Source organism: Garra rufa, chromosome 13, assembly GCF_049309525.1.
Source record: "Garra rufa chromosome 13, GarRuf1.0, whole genome shotgun sequence".
Taxonomy (NCBI): domain Eukaryota; kingdom Metazoa; phylum Chordata; class Actinopteri; order Cypriniformes; family Cyprinidae; genus Garra; species Garra rufa.
In genome coordinates this window covers 32,290,345-32,310,474 of record NC_133373.1, presented here as the reverse complement: position 1 = coordinate 32,310,474, position 20,130 = coordinate 32,290,345, and the positions used below count along the sequence as shown (strand labels likewise).

Here is a 20,130-nt window from a genome sequence, read left to right as displayed (position 1 = left end):
AAATGTATGTATTCAGCTTTCATATATGGATATGAAATGGAATAGAAAAATCTGAATTTTTAAAAAAAATTACCCTTATGCCAGGTTTTGTGGTCCAAGGTCACATTTTTAAAACCTGTTTTTAAAAACTCAGAAAACTTCAGTGAAGTGAGTGAACATTCAGAAATTACTCACTGGGAATGTTAGCAACGCATTCTTAGAGTGTATTTTTCTTAGCTGGGTTTATAAATAAAGGTGTCTTGACTTGACATGGGAGTTCATAAAAAGAAATTACACTCAGCCAGTCATTGTCACAAAATACACTTCCTTCAGGATGATACCAGACCTGATCATTCTGCAAAGTGTGTTGTGAAAACGCTAGAGAGAAAGAGTGCTCTGTAGAAGATGGTTTGGACCGAGGGAATTAAAATCCCTCCTTTATCGCTGCTTTGAAGGCTGAGTTGTTTGTTCAAGCTCAGATGAGTTTTCTGTGCTGGGTTTGCGATGTGGACATGAGGGACAACTGCAGATCCCCAATAGCCACTAACATGCTTACAGCTATTTCAGGAACTCTTCGAGGCCCGCTCCAGCAGACAATTTGTTATTAGATTTGTTTATGAGTACAACATCCCTGAATCAGTGCAGTTATGAGGACAGAGGTCTAACTCAAGAGCATTCAGGGTGTTTTTCAGAAAAGGCAAGGGAGGCAGTGCTTCTTCAATAAAACTTGGATGAAAAATAATTGACAGTACATACTGTGATAATACAAATATTTTTTTTTTTTATTTGAGCTCAAATAAGGTAGGGAATGTCTCTTTTGTCTCTCTTAAGGTCAAATCTGCAAAATGTTAATTATTTTAGCAAAATAGTAGGGATCATACAAATTGCATGTTATTTTTTATTTAGTACTGATCTGAATAAGATATTTTACATAAAAGATGTTTACATATATAGTCCACAAGAGAAAATAATAGGAGAATTAATAGTTCAAAAGTTTACATACACGTGACTCTTAATACTGTGTTGTTACCTGAATGATCCACAACTGTGTTGTTTTTTTTTGTTTAGTGATAGCTGTTTATAAGTCCCTTGTTTGTCCTCAACAGTTAAACTGCCTGCTGTTCTTCAAAAAAGTCCTTCAGGTCCCACAAATTCTTTGGTTTTTCAACATTTGTGTATTTGAACCCTTTCCATAAAAATTACTATGATCCAACTATTACAGAAGGTTCATACACTCAATAATGCTTCAGAAGGAAACACATTGAATTAAGTTTTTGAATTTGAAGATCAGGCTAAATGTAACTTATTTTGTCTTCTGGGAAACATATAAGTATCTTCTGTAGCTTCTGAAGGGCAGTACTAAATAACAAAAATATGATATTTAGGCAATATAATCAAAAGTTTGCACCCCTTAATGCATAATTTTTCCTTCTGAAGCATCAGTGAGCATTTGAACATCCTGTAATAGTTGCATATGAATTCCTCAGTTGTCCTCAGTGTAAAAAGATGGATCTCAAAATCATACAGTCATTGTTGGAAAGGGTTAAAATACACAAGAATGCTGGAGAACTAAAGATTTTGTGTCACCTGAAGGTTTTTTCTGAAGAACAGCAGACAGTTTAACTGTTCAGAACAAACAAGGGACTCACAAACAACTATCACTAATACAAAAAAGAGCTGTGGATCATTCAGGTAACAACACAGTATTAAGAATCAAGTGTATGTAAACTTTTGAACAGGGTCATTTTTTTTTTTTTATAAATTCAACTATTATTTATTATATTATTATATTATTATTACACATTTTATGTGAAATATCTTATTCAGGTGAGTACTACATAAAAAGTAACATGCATTTTGTATGATCCCTCTTATTTTGCTAAAAAAATAACATTTTGGAGATTCTGCAAGGTGTATGTAGACTCTTGACCTCAACGGTATACAATATTATTATAATATTATTTGTGTGCATTTACATAGAACTGACCAAGACAAGACATGTATATGTTCTATTCTACTGCAGAATATTTTCCATGAGACAGTGCTTTAAAGCGTTGGCTAAACGCAGAGGTAAATGTTCTTGAATATTAAACAGGTGCTAGTAGAGAAGGGCATGGAGAATTTGAATGTGCATCAGTGCATGAGGAGGTGATGTTTGCTTGCCAGAGCCTTGTCTGTTCCCCTCTGCTGGCCAGTCTTCAGCCCTTAGTTCTGGGCAAGCTGACAGAGATTTATTTGGAAGGGGGGCCAGGATACCACCTCATATGAATATTGAAGACCAGAGAAATCCCCACTGCCATATTACAAGTGACGTCCAAAAATCAAAGACTACTAGTGAAAATGCTTTTATTTAAACTATTACTATTTAACTGACTCTGTAAAAAACCTCTAAAACCTTCATTCATCTTCAGAACAAGAAATTTTACATTTTTGTTGAAATAAAAGAGCTTTCTGACCCTGCATAGACAGCAGTGAAACAACAGCCACTGTTATGGTGCTATCGTAAATGGCAGTGGAGACTTACGTGAAGGAAATAAAGTTGCTCTCATAGCTTTATAAAATTCTGGTTGAACCACTGATGTCACATGGACTATTTTAAAAATGTCCTTACCTCATTTTGGCTTTGAACATGTCAGTTGCTGTCTATGCAGGGTCAAAAAGCTCTCGGATTTCATCAAAAATATCTTCATTTGTGTCCCGAAGATGAACGAAGGTCTTACAGGTTTGGAACGACATGAGGGAGAGTTATTAATGACAGAATTTTCATTTTTGTGGAATGTTTGATGAACAGAAAGTACTGCATTTATTTAAAACAGGCTAGAGAGTGTATATATACACTCTAGTCTGTTCTGGGCCATATTTTGCTTTCACATGCTTGTTTATAGCATGACAGAAGGCACAAAAATCATTTATAATCCGTGCACAGGTGTAAGCGGGAGCATTCCAAGAGTATGGCAGCCAAGAGATCAGACTGGCAATCTCAAAGAAAGGCACAAACCAAAACACTACACTACACACACACACACACACACACACACACACACACACACACACACACACACACACACACACACACACACACCTTATGGCATCCTTTAGTGAAAATTAAATCTGTCTGAACAAAGCTGTTACAGTAAATCCAATCAATATACATCTCCACTGAATGAAGCATGAATGAAAGGAAGCGTGCTGTTTTATACAGTAAAGGACATCGGTACGGTCTGCTTAAGTGCTTTCCTCTCCATCGCCCTCCTACATGCTGTGCAGGTGACTGAGGCAGTCAAAGGACGAGGCTGAAGGTTAAGACAGAGTCAAGAGGCAGCACAAATTGACCATAATTAACAGACTCTGGGAGACTCAGGCATCTGCGCTGTCCTCCACCAGATTCACTGAGGCATATCCACGCAGGAGCCAGAGCCAAGAGCCCAAGATTAATGCAAACAGCCACTCTTGTTATAGAGAAGCACGTCTGTTAGCACTGCTAATTGTTATTAATAGCTGAGAAGACTGAGGAATGTGTTGAGATCGAATCGAAGGCCTCATGAGAACGTTTTATCATTTTGCTTCTCATGCCAGCGGAATTTTCTCTGAACTGCTCATTTATTAGGAATCGTATGTCATTAGAAGGTCCAGACGGAATCTGTGTGTGTGTGTGCATATGTATATGTAGTTGATTTAGATTTTAGTTAATTTTGAAAAAAAAAAAAAAACAAATCTGTGGAATTTTGTGAATTACATTTAAACATGGTAAGAGTATACATTTTTGACTGACTTATTTCTGTGGATGTATTTGTTTTTCTGACTGAGTCTACGTGCTCTGACTGTTCTGGTATCTTAATATGCACATCCTCATGAGTCAGACGTCCCTAGTTTTTTTGCTTTAGGTCACTGAATAACCCCATGCCCCCACATGCATTTAATAAAGTCAGATGACCGACTCTGCCCTTTCCCAACCCGCTGGAACAATATGTGGGCAACTGAGAGGAGACCACGACTGGGTCACCCCCAGACACATTTGAATTAAGGAATACTGTATGTCATATAGGAAAATCAGAGCAATTCCTAAAATTCACATTGATAAATCTATATATGTATATATGTGTATATGTTTATACTACAGTTCTTTCTAGTCCTTTAATCTGACAGGAGTGTGATATTTTATAGTGATATCGGGACTTCAGCCATTTCACAATTTGTATCACTACTTGCGGTATTACTCACAGTGAGTATCATGGAGGATGCTCAAATCCACTACAGTTTTATAAATAATGCTGTTTTTGTGTCATGGAATTGAGTTTTTAGGTGAGAATGTACTTGGTTAAAATTCAAAAATGTGGTTTGTTAATAAAGATAATTTGAATTTTTTTTTTCGGAAATTTGAGCTACAGGGAGCCAACAGCAACCTTACCTCAGCCAGATCTTCTGGAATTTGCCACTGGCTTTGATGTCTCTTTAGTGGTTAAACAAGAGGTATAATTTGTTTTAGGTAAATCTAGTGAGATCTCATTGCATTATATTTTATGTAAATTTGATGCTGTATATCAGAGCAGTCATGGCTTAACAGACAGAGATTTGGACTTGTAACCCGAAGGTTGGGGGTTCGATTGTCGGTGGGTGGTGTTGTCATGGAAAATCACACTTAACAGATGGAAGGATAGTGTGACAAAGATATCGCTTTCCTCAGTGGACATTCAAACTAATGTTTTATTGTGAATATGAGACTGAGATGAAGAATGAATGCCGTATCAGATGCAGGTAATCACACTCGCTCAGTCCATCTTTCTCTCACAATACTCTACATAATACAGCTTTCAATTAAGCAACTCAACGTTCCTTCATAACTAGTTCTAAAGTGACATTTTCGAATTAGTAACGGAGGCTTGGGCTGAGCTGTTTCAACTCTAAATGTCTCATTTGAATCCATGGAGGAAGTAAGTAGTTCGCACAAAACTACTACAAAAAAAGGGTGTTTAAAGACACTCCGCTGTTGTTTCTTATGTGTTTACACACTCGTGCCATCAAACTGTTGTATAAATGCAATATCACACTCATAGCTGTGCGATATGGCTGTATATCAGCGCGGCTGTGAATCGGCTGTAGGCACAAGGCCAGCTACTCGTGTGATATTGCTCATACATCTTTACAAAACTATTCAGCCAAAGGACACTACTGGGAAATTTATGAACACAAAGTACAGACTGTTTGGCAGAGAGAGTTGTTTTAGGTTCTTTCAAGATAGCAGATATACAATAGGAAGTGCCATTGTATTGTGTTAAATGGGTTAGATTGTTGAGATCTCAGGTTTGGCTTTGTTTTTTTGAAGCTGGTGGAAGGAAATAAATGTTCTGTGCAAACAATAGAGAGGCCAACACTGTGCTTTCCACCTGATGGTGTTGTTATCGCCTTTCTACATCCCTACTGGCGTGTTTTGAAATGGATTTTAGATTCAGACACTGAGAGCTGGGGAATCATCGCAGAGGACAACATCCTCTGATGTCTGCTCCGAACTCTCAGCATCATTTTTTAGTTTACCCAGTGGACCAATTTATGCATCATATAGAGGCATCGGTGTTGTTATCTAACTAGAAAGGATCAGAGTTTGCTCTCTTTTGCAAGGATCAGCTTTTATTCTCTCGCATTCCTCTGAAATGGTGCTCATCTGTCTTTAACAACCCGAAGCTATGATTCACAGATGGCTGTAGCTGAAGCTTGTTGACAGTCAGCACTGTTAGTTGATATGAAAATACACCCAATAATAAGGCAAGACAACCCTATGGATTTTTTTAGTACACTTTTAAAAAAACATAAAAGTTTCAGATAAAAATACCATGCCAGTTGACAGCAGAACCTTTAGTTAATAGAAAGTTAATATTGACTAACACTACCAGTCAAAGGTTTTTGAACAGTAAGATGTTTAATGTTTTTTAAAGAAGTCTCTTCTGCTTACCAAGAATGCTTTTTTTGACAGTGTACAGCGAAAACGGTAAATCTTGTTTTATATTTGGATATATTTTATAATGTAATTTATTCCTATGGTTTCAAAGCTGAATCTTTAGCATCATTACTCCAATCACATGCTCCTTCAGAAATCATTCTAATATGCTGATTTTCTGTTAAGAAGCATCTGCTGTTCAATCTCTAACTACATGCAGTGTGACAAGATTCCAGCAACAAGCAACTTGGCTGTCCACACCAGACGCTACGCGACACCGCAACTTAACAGATATTAAAGCCATTCAGAAGTGCAGAAGTGCACTCCACTCCCAACGAAATGGGCAAGTTTATGATCTAATTCATAAATATTAAACCTTTTCAACAATATTAAAACTACATACTGAGTGACTGATACCATCTTTGTTATGGAATAGGCTTGTTGGTTCGCATTGAGTTTGCAGTTTTAGCGTACATGTTTGCTTTAATTTATTTTCAAGATCTGAGGTAAACCTGTTGTTGCTTTCAGTATGGCTATAAATGTCACACTATATGATATTTAAACTCTCATTAGACACTTTTAACATTGAATAAAGCACATAATCAGCACCTGAGATTAATACTGTGATATAGTTTGTATGTTCTAGCCGCGGCGTCGCAGAAATAGAATAGAATTTTCACGTGTCGCTGTTGTGGCTACTCTGATAGCACATGTAAATCTCAGAGACGTTTATTTGACATCTGCATTTACATCTGCAAGGCATCTACAAGACGTAGTTTGCTCATCTGCAATATGTCTATTGGACATTTCCTATCAGATGTCAAATATTAGATGTCTTTAAGATGAATTAGAATGTATGTAAAACTGATATCTTACAGACGTTTGCCACACTTTTGTACACAGCAGATGCTCTCCAGATCAAGATATCTTCAACAGACATCTTGCAGATGTATGTGTGCTATCTGGGTAGTAAGATAGCACACATGTAAGATGTCAGTTTTACAGGTTTTACATTCTAAACCATAAACATCTTAAAGACATCTAATAGAAATCTATTTGACATCTGATAGGAGACATCCTATAGGCATATTGCAGATGAGCAAACACTCAAAAAAATATGTCTGCAGACATAATAGACATCAAATAGACTTCTCTGTGATGTACGCGTGCTATTAGGGTTTTATCGCGTTTTGCTGTGTCGTGTTGCGTGTAGGTTAGGACACTGTGTTACTGTTCAAAAACTTGACTGGTAGTGTATATTTTACTCACAATATCGTATATGTTATTATTACTTGCTATTGTTATATTGAGCATAGGGCAGCATAATAAACTTTATTGGATTCTTTATCCTGTTTTTAAGGATTATCTGGTACCTAAGAGGCTGAAGCCTATTAGTAAGTCAAGAACAAAATCTTTGTGAACAGATGCCAGATTAAAAAAAAAAAAAAAACACCAGCACCTTGGCGACTGTTCTTCTCTTGGGTAACTATTAGGTTTATGATTTGTTGCCAGAACGCTGGCTGGATGTGCCAGCGAACGCAGGCTGTGCAAAGTTTTGCAAAAAGCTTACACAAGCCAAACTAAACCAATATGTATACGTTTGTTTGTGTGGCCAGGAAGCAAGGTGAAAAAGTCCTAGAAAGACAAGGCAGGTAAAATCCATGCTCAGCTGGCCTTCTAGGTAATCTGTGCTGACAGGCTGGGCATCTGAGAAACCCGGCAAGCTGACAGGTTGCCCATCCAGCACTGTGTGGGGGACAACCACACTTGTCAAAGCATATAATGTGCAAAGCTCTTCGCTCGAGGGCAAGGATATTTTCTGAGAGGAACACATGGAAGTCTTAAGAGCAAGGATACTTCATGAAAACGATTATCTGTAGTTTGAGATACACAGCTCAGTCCCTTTGAAGCCGAAGCCAAAATTCATCACTTATCTGGTGCCGCAGCACACTGACCGGGGTCAGAGATGGGTGTCGAAAGGGTGGCAAAAAGCTCTTTGAGTGCCAAGACCTGCAGACATCCGATGACGTTCATTTCACGGCTATAAGTGGCAAAGTGTTAGATCGCTGGCAAAGGGAGCCGCATCCTTTACAAACTGTAATTACGGAGCATGTGGCAGTGATTTGGACGGATAGCAGGTGGAGCAGGAGGACAGCCTGTCACCAATCTGTCAGCCAGTCACTGCCACACAGGGCTTGGCTCCGGAAAACGCAGATAATAGTCGACTTACGAGCGGGAGGCGACGTTCCCTGAAGAGGAGACATGTGAGAGACGGGGGCTTGCGTCAGTCCGAGGTGAATGTTTTTCAGAGAGTCACTCCGGGGTGAGGACTCAAATGAGGAGATGTGAGAAATGCTTTGTGGGTAATTGAGTGAAATAACCACATATGGATCACAAACCACATGGCTGATGAAATTAATATGACTACGGAGTGCAAAAAACAATGCCTCCAGCTCCAGTGGTATACGTGTGAAGCATGCATAAGAAAGCACTTGGAACAGTTTTAAAATAGTCTGTTTTATTTCATATACAAATTTCGTAACTTGGATGGGTGAACACGTCCACAATAAGGATATAGAAAATGTTTGGTCATCATATGTGTAACTACATAAGGCATACAAAAGACAGCAGGCTACATGACAGCAGCAGAGTATAGTACTGCTGGGGACTGGTATTATTATCCCCTACACGGCAATGAAAATGATGTAGTGTGTCTACTGCTATTTTCAGTACTCTGCATTATATATGGTGCTCATCCAAAGCATCTCGTAGATGTCTTCAGGGTTTATGCTTATATGCATCATGTGGTTACTCCAGATAGTTAGCCTGACTGTTCCAACAACACTGTTAGAGTAAAAGCTGTAGAAAGTAGTAGTCAGAAACACTGATGAACTGTGTTGGAGATTTCTTTTAAGAACAAAAAAAGATAGATAGATAGATAGATAGATAGATAGATAGATAGATAGATAGATAGATAGATAGATAGATAGACAGAATAAACTCAGTCGATGGTTTCTTAAATACCTTGTTTCAGTATTGCTGACCTTGTCGTATAACAGTAATACAGTTAATATAATAACGATAATACAAAATGAGAAAGTGGATTTTATAGATCATGAGCTGTGGCTTTAATTTCTTCCCTAGAATGAAAATCTATGATAGTTTGATGCACTGTAATATATTGGAAGACTCGTACTGGGTATATAAATATGACTTTTTTTCCACCACAACCAATAACTGTATCTATTGTGCAAACTCATAACAACCTTGTGCAAAATTGTGGAAAAGTGGCTCTTGTTTTCTATAATAAAGCCTCGATATCAGCATTTGTAAATATAAAGTCCAAAAACATCTCAACCAACTGACACATAAAAGCATTACACAAAGTTCTCTATGTACACAAGTAATGCAACAAATACATATTTCATATTAAAAACGCTTATTTTAGGAGTGCACAGATACACATAAAATATCACAAAAGCTTCTCACATGTAATCAAACTTAGTGGCCTAGCGTGTGATTGGTACAAATGAAACATTCTCTGATCAAGTTAGCCATCGATTCCTTTTGTTTGTTTTATCCCGACGTGAATTTGAAGCTACATATACTGTAGTGAGTGTAACGGTTGGCAGGTTTTGTGCCTCAAAGTGGTAAAGGACGTGTTGTGCTATGCCTGAGACAATCTGTGCAAATGTTACTGTGAGCTTGTGAAAAGCGCATCACACCAGGTCCATGAGACATCTAGGGCGTTGAGTCAGATCTGTAAACAACACTGGGTTCTTCTGATACTCTGGGAAGATGGGGTCAAGTCTTCTCTGTGGGTTCAGACACTGCTGTGTGTTGAACTAGTGTCTCTTGTTTCATCCAAATGTAGTTTCGAGCTCTCAAAAAGCAGTGTCTTATGAGCAGTGTTGAGAACTCTGTTACGAGGTCACCAAGGAGTAGACCATACTGGAAGACAGAACAAACAGGCGTTACTGATATTGTGTGCAAAAAGTTATATTAAAATCAAAAACTATAGAGTAAAACCTGATGATTTTTTCTGTTTCTAATGACTGTTGTTCCAAGTCACCAACAGCTTACAAGATCTTGGTTGTGGGCCATATTCAAAGTTATTTTGATCTGTTTATTTGAAGGTGGCAAATGAGCTATTTAAAATGCCTAAAGAAGAAACATCAAGTAGCTCATAACGTGCACTCATGATAATGAATTAAATCAGGCAAACAATTTTCAGAGTTTATGGTTTATCTTAAAAGACCAAAGTTTTGATGAATACATCTGCTAATAGAGATACATTGAGATTCGTGAATAAATAACAATCCATTTTACTTTGAAATAAGCATTTTACAATGTTAGTTTAAACATTTAACGTATATAAATGTGCACCGTTAGACGAATATCCAATTGTTTGTGTGGAAAGTGAAGGCTAAAGCGTGCCTAACAGGCGTGTACTGTAATCACTTGTCTTGGAAACATCTAAAAATACGCCGTCACTTTTGCTTATAAAGGTAAGAGTAATACATCGTTCAGAACTGTAAAGGGTCTACTTTTATTTGTGTGCACTCTCAATATCAACAAAATGTTGTGCTTTTCTACAACAAAGAAAAAAAAGATGCGCTTTCTTTAGTTTCGGTCTTGATCAGGAGCGCTTCTCAAAAGCTTATTTGCCTCGACAGACTTGATAAATATATCTATAGAAAGCCTTGAATTACTCTTTCATTATAAAATCCATAAAGATGCATTTCTCTCTGAAGGAGATGGCGAGTCAGGATCATCAATTTCATCTTTGCGGCACTGACTCAAAAATCACTAGTTTTTTATTAAATAATTCAAATATCTCCTTACTATTTCCCCTCGACACATTCATGGTACTTAATTTTGCCAGTGCTTTCCGGCAAGCTTTAGCCTATTGCGTGCACTTGAACGCGGATCTCTTCCAGCTGCGCTGAAGGTGCGTTCGCTGCTGCTGCTGTTGGCAGGGACACTAAACACTGTCCGAGCTGCTCTTGACAGTCGCGGTAGCATGGTATAATTGCCACCATAATCATCACCATAATTGATGGATGTATAAATTATAGAAATAAGGAGAAGTCTGAAACAGGCCCGATGCCTGGCCCACGTCTGAGCTATGACATGAAAATGACCTGAAGCCCAGCCCTAGGGGCGTTAATAAGTCAGGGCCCATTAGGCCCGGCTGAAATGCAGGGCTCTAATCTAAATTTAATGCTGTACATTGAGCATCAGACGATGCTAAATCCACATACGAGATACATATCTGAGGAAAAATGCATTGTTGGTCAGCGCCACCTAGCAGGCAGGCATGTATTACACTCTTAAAGGAGAACTCCGGTGTGATTTTGACCTGAAGTGTATTGAATCATGATACCGAGTGTGAACGTACCTTGCATATCTCATCTCGGTTTGTGTCCAGCTGTCCGAAATCTGGGGTCAGTTAGCCGATGCTCACAACAGGTTGTCAGTGAGAGTCAACAGGGCATCGGAATAGCCATGTAAATAAATCACTGTTTTACGCCATTTACGAGGCACAATGTAGCTCCACACTTCATTGGTAGACTTCCAAGGGCCCTGACATTTAAAACGAGACATTGAGAACTCAGAAAAAGCACCGGTAATTTATTTACAAGAAGATTTATACAGACAGTACCTGGAAAAGAAAATCCGGTCGCCGCCATCCTGAACTTAGTCACGATAAATCCAGTGTCGAGCACCAAGGAATTTATCAGGTTATCAACGTATCAGGTTGTAGTTTCCTTCGTGCTCGACACTCGACTTATCGTGACTACATTTAAGATGGCGGCGACCAGTCTGTTCCTGGTGGAAAATGTCTGTATAAATCTACTTGTAAATAAAATACCGGTGCTTTTTCTGAGTTCTCAATGTCTCGTTTTAAATGTCAGGGCCCTTGGAAGTCTACCAATAAAGTGTGGAGCTACTTTGTGCCTCGTAAATGGCGTAAAACAGTGATTTATTTACATGGCTATTCCGATGCCCTGTTGACTCTCATTGACAACCTGTTGTGAGCATCGGCTAACGGACCCCAGATTTCGGACAGCTGGACACAAACCGAGATGAGATATGCAAGGTACGTTCACACTCGGTATCATGATTCAATACACTTCAGGTCAAAATCACACCGGGGTTCTCCTTTAAAAATAAAGGTGCTTCACGATGCCATAGAAGAACCATTTTTGTTTGATTGGTTCCATAAGAACCTTTAACATCTGAAGAACCTTTCTGTCACAAAAGGTTCTTTGTGACGAAACAAGGTTCTTCAGATTACAAAAAGGTAAGGAAGAGATGGTTCTTTAAAGAATCTCTGACTGAATGGTTCTTTGTGCAACCAAAAATGGTTCTTCTATGACATTGCTGCAGAGAACCTTTTAAAGCACCTTTTTTTTTAAGAGTGTAGCAGAAGGCGATCAGGCGATCAGTGTGAAAGCGATTTGCCTCGCTTTTTTGCATTACACCCAGTGTGAAACGGCCTTAAAAGTCTTCTTTTTCTCCCGACATCAGAGCCATTGAAGACGCAGTGGACTAGTTTTGTTTTTTATCATAATGGCCACCGAATACACAAAAAATGGAGGAGAGAGGCGGGTGAGCAGTAGCTCATTATCATTTAAAGAGATATGCTCCAAAACATGTCGCTGTGAACAGAGCTGTTTGTGACAAGGTAAAAAAGGTGTTGTTTTACACGACCGTTGAGGAAGTTGCCGACATTTCATGAAGACCCTAAAGAATCATACCAGCTTCTGGAAAATGGCCATCCGACGTCAGCTTTAATTAATTTCAGAATATTTTATTAACTTCATTCCAAACATCACTCTCATCCCATGCACTGAAACGGGGACTTCTCCCTTTATGCACGTTATTTTTCGATTCTGTGAAATGAGTTTAGTCATTCTATCAGGGAATGGCTTTAATTAGTTCACTTCTCCCTAGCTAACAACAAACACAAAGATGCAGTTTGTCCCCAAATTATCCGGCTGAAACCGCAGCATTCGTCCTCAGCTGGTGAAGGCATGAAAATATAAGGCGAGAGACTTCAAAGCAGCTGACGCTATGGAAAATGACAGCTTCACCAGCTTCACCAGCTTGACGATCACTTCGGGCAGGTCGTGTATGATATGGATTGTATTTATTTAGAATGCACTGCCATATGTTGATGTATGTTGAATTTCTGTGCTGGCTTCACACTAGGGGCCATTGATGTCATGCCAGAATGCTGTCCACAGGCATTAATACATAATAAGGGTTTGCCCTGATAAAAACTGCATAAGCTGTTCTTGGCTCACTGTGTTTTATTATCTTCAGTGTGTGGGGGTTGGAAAAGTAGCAGCGTGGATCCTTTTATATTCCTAATCTTTAAAAAAAAAAAAAAAAAGCATATCTATGCTGTATTTATGCTGCATATGAAGCATATATTTAACTTCATCAGAAAATGTTTTTTGAATGTTGATTGTCATGATTATATTCAGTGCACATAGCTAAAGTCTCGTCTCAAATCTAAAGATGTTTTAAACGGCGTCTGCGGCTTATCTGTGTCCTGAAAACACATTTTAGTGTTCGTGTTGAAAGTGGAAGATCAATGAAAAATGTTTTTCAGCTGTGAACATAGATATGATCCTGATGGAGCCTGAGGCCAACAATGTTCCTTATGCCTTTGCAATATTTGTGAGGCCTCAACACATGAGAACTAGTGTGATGTTTGCCTAAATCTCTCTCTTTCACTTCAATCAGAGTGGCACACTCCTTTCTTGAGTCATTAGGTTTGAATGGTGTTTAGAAAAAACGAACAGCAAACCTACTATTGTAATTGAATGGGTGATGGCCTGGTGCTCTGATATTGGATTTGCAATTGATTTGTAAGATTGATTCGTAAGGGAGAACAACATTGTGGTTATTAAGAAGGGTTAGAGTACAAACAAAGTTTGAAGATCAAGCCACAGGGGTTAAACAAGGCAGGACAGGCAAATGTAAGCATTCGTCAAATCAGGGTCAGTCTAATTAAAGGAACAGTTCACCCAAAAATGTATGTCATGTATTACTCACCCTTTTGTTGTTCCAAACCTGTAAGACCTTTGTTCATCTTCAGAACACAAATTAAGATATTTTTGATGAAATCAGTGTGCTTTCTGACCCTGCATAAACAGCAATGCCACTGCCAAGTTCAAGGCCCAGAAAGGTAGTAAGGACATTGTTAAAATAGTCAATTTGACATCAGTGGTTCAACCTTAATTTTAGAATGCTATGAGAATATATAAACATACTTTTTGTGCACGAAGGAAACAAAAATAATTATTTTAAACAATTTCTTCTCTTCCGTTTCAGTCTTCAACGCACGAGTACTATAGGGTACCACGAGAGTACCATACATGCGTCGTTCTGAAGGTGAATGAAGGTCTTGTGGGTTTGCAAAGATATAAAGGTGAGTAGTTAATGACAGAATATTCATTTTTGGGTGAATAATCTATTTAAATGCCTTTAAGAAAGTAGCAATAAAAAGCAAGCAATTAGAGGAAGGGTCAAAGTTGGTGAAGTATGCTTGAAATATGCAGTGAAGTAAGACCTGTGAATGTTTCTTAGTACATGGCACAATTAAAGGACAGCTGAAGTTTAAGGTGGGCATTACCACTTAGAAGAAAACCTCCAACTTACAGTCGTCACTCCTCAAAGAGTGGGTGAGTACAAAAGATGCTGAACAAAAAGGCTGAATTTTATAGAATTTCAATTCCAGAAGCAAATAGCGTTAAATAATGCAGAACATGGCTGATGCACAACAACTGCCTTTGATCTGACAAAAGGTCATAAGGCCTGTTTGCTGGAAGGGTGAACCTTTATAGAATATGTGCGTTTTTATATGTGTATATTAACATTTAATGTGACGTGATATAGTGTGGAGCAAAAAAGGAATTCAGGAATTCTACCCAAAGGCATGTTTCTGGCGCCATCCAAGTGCATAGAGTCCTTGTCAGTTCAAATGCTTGTTTAAGTGTACATCGCTGCTATGCTATAGGCTTAAAGTAGCTTATACTATAGTAAATGCACAGACTAAAAGCATTTTTGAAAAAATTAATGAATACATTGCACAGAATCCTATTAGTTGGCAATTAAAGAGATAGTTTACCCAAAAATGAAAATTCTGTCATTAATTACTCACCCTCATGTCATTCCGATCCAAATCCGTAAGACCTTCTTACATCTTACACAAATTAAGATATTTTTAATAAAAACCAAGAGCTTTCTGAACCTCCATAGACAGCAACTCAACTACCACGTTCAAGGTCCGGAAAGGTAGAAATAGTCCATGTGACATCAATGGTTCAACTGTAACGTTACAAAGCTACGAGAATACTTTTTGTGAACAAAGAAAACAAAAATAGTGACTTTATTCAACGATTTCTTCTCTCCCGAGACAGTCTGCTGGCATTATCGTGAATACTATGGTGCATGCTACCTTTCAGGGCCTTGAATGTGTCAGCTGTGTTTCTGTCTATGCAGGGTCAAAAAGCTCTTGGATTTCATCAAAAATATCTTAATTTGTGTCCTGAAGATGAACAAAGGTCTTACGGGTTTGGAACGACATGAGGGTGATTATTAATGACAGAATTTACATTTTTGGGTGTACTATCCCTTGAAGTTTGGTTAAGACAACTGCTGGATACCTACTCACCAGTAAAGATAGTAGAAGAATGAGAGGACAAAGAAGGACATCTTGCACCAGGCTTCTTTTTGGCAGAATTTGAGTGTGTCTCCATTCATGACTGACGCTGGATCGTAGAGAAGCTCCTTAGTGTCTGTGGGGCTGTGAAAGTACCTGCCGAAAATGGGAAAAAACACGAGCCGGGTAGTGCGTCTTGAAACATGATGTGCACCCTTATTCTAGTTTTTTTGTTTGCGTATCATTTAATTTAATTCATTATTTTATTAATTAAATTAAATTTTTAATTTAATTTATTTTCTTATCTAATGCAAATTTTAGCTGGATTAAGCCTCTTTATTTTAAATATTTCTGTCAATCAAGACAGCCCTTGGAGATGGATGACTTAAATATCATCTGTAATTGTAAGACAAGGAAAAAACGTCACCCCTGGTGCAATAATTCTATTAAGGAAATCGAAAACAAGGAGTGGAGGCTTTAAGCGCATTAGGAGGAAAACGTGAAAGAATTAGAGCAAAACAGAAAGCAGAACAGAGTGACAGTGCATTATAGCAGCATCACTGGATCTGAGGAAAGAAAGGTTGATTTATTGCTATTGAAAAGCAATAAATCTGGTAAGGAAAATTATTGATAATGAGTTCAACAAGCTAATCAGACATAACTTCATAGCAATAATCAAAATTCATTGTTACTATTGCACTAATTAGTTTAGGTGTTTCATCATTCTGTGAAAACAAAACAAAACAAAAAACAGCAGAATCTCATATTCTAAGAATGGTGGCAGTAATTGACAACAGCTCTAAACATTCAGTAACAAACCCTGAAGAAAGATTTAGAGCTCCTCTGCAAAATGACTGAAACTCATTTTATCCCAGTTATGATTTCCCCAGTTGTTTCACTGTGTGATGAAACATTCAGTCTGCTATTATTCATCCAGAAAAAATTTAGAAGACTAATGCGCAGTGACAAGATTAGAAAAAGACTGTGGCAAGGAACTTTAATATAGCAAAATTAGGAATGGGATTGATCTGAACATTAATAACAGTGATGCATGTAAAGCATCCATTAAAATAAGTTTTAAAATATTTATTTATTTGAATCAAATAGTCTTCCTCCATTCATAGCTTATTAAGCATTCAGTCAAACAGAGCTTTTATTTTTCCAAGACTATAATTAGCTGTTTGCACTTAAATAATCTCAGACTGGAGGTATATATTAGAAGTATTGCTGTTTACAGAGTCAAGGGCTGTTGCAGTGACAGGTGTGATTTCTCAGGACACCTGTTTTGGTGAAATCTGTCAGGTAGTAGACACATAGCTTGTTTAAAAGGAGTAAATGCTGGTTCAGGTGCTCACCTCCATGTGTTGTAGAAAAGCAGAGGGATATTCAGTCCTACGGTAAGCCACTCCTGAGCACACAGGAACATGATACAGAAGAGTCCATGGATAGAGTACTCTGGAAGCACCAACTAAAAAGAACACACAGATAAAATAACTCAGTTTCTTGCCTTGGGGTATAACAGGGTACAAGACAATGCTCTGATTTAGGTCTGATTCTTGCAGGCAGATATATGGATTTGTCTTAAAGGGACAGCTCACCCAAAAATGTAAATTATGTCATTAAGTTCAACTTCATGTCATTCCAAACTAAATTATTTTTCCCTTGTTCTTCTTCTTTTAGTAATTGGTCATGATTAAATGATAAAGAATATCCTGATTAATTTTTTTTAAGACAAGATAGCACCATACTTAATTTTTGACAGAAATGAAAACGAAGCTGTGAGGGATAGAAGTACAATATGTTCAGTGGATTCATCCAGCTGATAAAATGACTTTTTAAAATCATTTCAGTAGGTAAAAACTCCGTAAAACAGTTTTGAAAGTTGTGAGTTGTGAAAATGATGTGACCTTTATACAGTACGTACCATCACTGTAAAAAAACAAAATAAAATTTTACCGTAAAAAATACGGTAGCAGCGTTTTAGGTTTTACGGTTTTAACTATAGATTTACATTTAAATACTGATATAATGTTAATATACCAACCTACTGAAGTATTGTAATCAGTTTTGTAATACACTGATAACCACCAAGTCACATGATGAACCAAAGCCCATCACTAGCAGTTTTTAAATACTAACTTATATAGAAGGTGCACAGTTTCATTCACACAAACACTAAACACCATCATGGTGACACACATGAAACTGAAATAATGCAATAAACAGTCATTTAACAACATTAGATGTAACATACAACCATAATGTACAAAACTGATAAGAAAAAAATAAGAAGAAACATAGTTATTTCAACAACAACAACAACAACAACAACAAAAAATTACATTTTAAATGTAACGCAAGGAATTCTGGGAATGATGGGAAGAATTTATGGGTATTCCTTGTAAATATTACATAGTTTTTCACTTCTGAAAACGGTATGCTACCATAAAATTACATGCAATGTCTAATAAAGTTTTTCATCGTATATAGTAGGGGAACTTACCACTAACCATTTAACAGTATTTTACTGAAGCATATTTACAGTTACCCCTTCAGTCGAATCACTTCGACGTTACATTGGGATCTCGCCTGAGAGACCGATCACCTCTGAGCCTTATTAAAAAGGCCAATTGAAAATTGGCGAGTGGACGTGCGCGCCGGCCACGCCCCCGTACATACGGGTATATAAGATGGCTGCGCGCACCACTCAGTCAGACTTTTGCTTTCAGAGCCGATGTGTCGAGCCTCTAAACAGCCGAGAAGAGTTCTTCAGAGTTCATGCTCCCTCCTGCTGCTGCGCTGCCATAACTAAAAGAGTGTTTCACAGAAAGAGCATTGTTTGGCAGCCGCCAGCGCGGTCCCGCGGGCGGCCGTTTTCACGGCCATATAAAGCCTTTTTGCATTCCAGCGAGCAGCCCCGGCGAGTGCATTGCCCCGCGGCGCCTCCCTGGGCAAACCGGGATCACAAAAGAGCAATTTCTAGCGGCCGTTTTAGACGTTCTTTTCAGGATGTCTTTTCGGCCGTGCGTTTCTGGATGTGGTAGTTTCCTCTCCTCAGCGAACGGACATGAGCGCTGCCTCACGTGTTTAGGCTTTGAGCACACTGGGGTGGTGCTCATGAATGGTTCATGCGGTGAAAGCATGACCATGACCACGCTGAAGTCCCGCCGCTCGTTCGCGAGCTGGCTCCCCCCGCCTCCCTCCCGTGGTCAGCCGTTGAGCCGCCTATGCTCTTCGGCCACCGCGGTGGAGCGCGGGGGGGGACATTCAAATTACAATAGACAGCGTTCCGCCGGCTCAAAAAGCCCTGCGGACCTCTCTATCTCAGCGCGGTCCCGTTGAGTTTCCGCAGCAGACGCTTCCCCGCCTGGCGGGCTGAGCGTCTCCTTCGGTGCTCCTGCAGAGGATGAGATGTCTGTCACAGCATCAGAGGGAGAGTCAGACGGTGACACATCTCTTCCCGCGGCGCGGCGCCCACCCTTGGTCGCTGCCCCCCTGGAGGTTGATGTCGAACTGTCGGCTATGCTTCTCCGGGCAGCCGGGGGGGATCGGTTTGAAGGTTCCTCAGGGGCCCGGCCGATCCTTCTAGGCTGGACGACTGGTTCCTGGGGGGGGCCCGGCGGCAGCGCCGCGCTCCCCCCCGGTCCCGTTCTGACCGGATGTGCATGAGGAGCTGACAAAATCTATGGCGCCCTATTCATTTGACGCGCTCTCCAGCTCCTCTCCCCTCGCCACTCTCCATGGCGGGGCAGCCAAGGGGTACGTGGCGGTCCCCCAGGTCGGGCGCGCCATCGCGGTGCACCTTTGCCCGCGGGCGCGGCCGCCTGGTGGGGCCCTCCGCGTCTCCCTTTTAGGGCATGTGAAATTCTTCCGCCCTCATCGGCTGGGCCTTTTCTGCGCCCCCCGACACGCTGCCCCGCACTGCAGGCCATGGCAACACTGCAAAAGTGCCAGGTGCAAGCACCTTAAGGCCTGCACGAGAGTGGTCCTGACCAGGGGGTACTTGAAGAACTCCGCGCCGCCACTGACTTCGCCCTTCGGGCTACTAGGTCGCGGCGTGTCCCCTTGGTCAGGTGATGTCCACCTGCGTGGTCCAGGAACGCCACCTATGGCTGACTCTGGCCCGGATGGCAGAGGCCGACAAAGTTCGCTTTCTCGACTCTCCCATTCCCCAGAGCGGCCTATTCGGCGACACCGTGAAGGGTTTTTGCTCAGCGGCGTCGAACGTATCGCCGGCCCCCAAAAGCCTGCGATCCTCCGCCCATCAGCATACCCCGTCGAGATGCCAGAGCAGTACGCCTCCCCGTCGTTCGGGCTGGGCATCTCCTCTGGCGCTCCAACGGTCCAGAGGCAGACGGAGGCCGTCCAACATATCCTGCCCCGCCGCGAAGTTACCATTCCGCCGCCTGGGCCCCCGCCTCCACCTGCCCGTCGCCGAGGGCGTCCCCCCGCAGCTCCGTCCCCTGCTGAGCCACACGATCCAGGCTCGCAGCCGACGTCGAGCCGCCCATGGGAGAGGGACGCCGCTCGCCTCTCAGGG

General features: G+C 40.1%; 1 protein-coding gene across 2 annotated transcripts in view; it reads right to left on the bottom strand.

Moving 5' to 3' along the window:
* Positions 1 to 8,432: 8,432 nt before the first annotated feature.
* cnih3 (cornichon family AMPA receptor auxiliary protein 3) overlaps positions 8,433 to 20,130 on the bottom strand; it is a 48,881-nt gene continuing 37,183 nt past the window's right edge. The window contains exons 4-6 of one of the 2 annotated variants that reach the window (XM_073816740.1): positions 16,946 to 17,058; positions 15,603 to 15,746; positions 8,433 to 9,862 (exon numbers count right to left, since the gene is read on the bottom strand). In XM_073816740.1, coding sequence (XP_073672841.1) covers positions 9,835 to 9,862; positions 15,603 to 15,746; positions 16,946 to 17,058 — 285 coding nt within the window. In that variant the 3' untranslated portion in view covers positions 8,433 to 9,834. Of the gene's footprint in view, positions 9,863 to 15,602; positions 15,751 to 16,945; positions 17,059 to 20,130 lie in introns of both variants that reach the window. The other variant, XM_073816739.1, reaches the window with a different exon arrangement.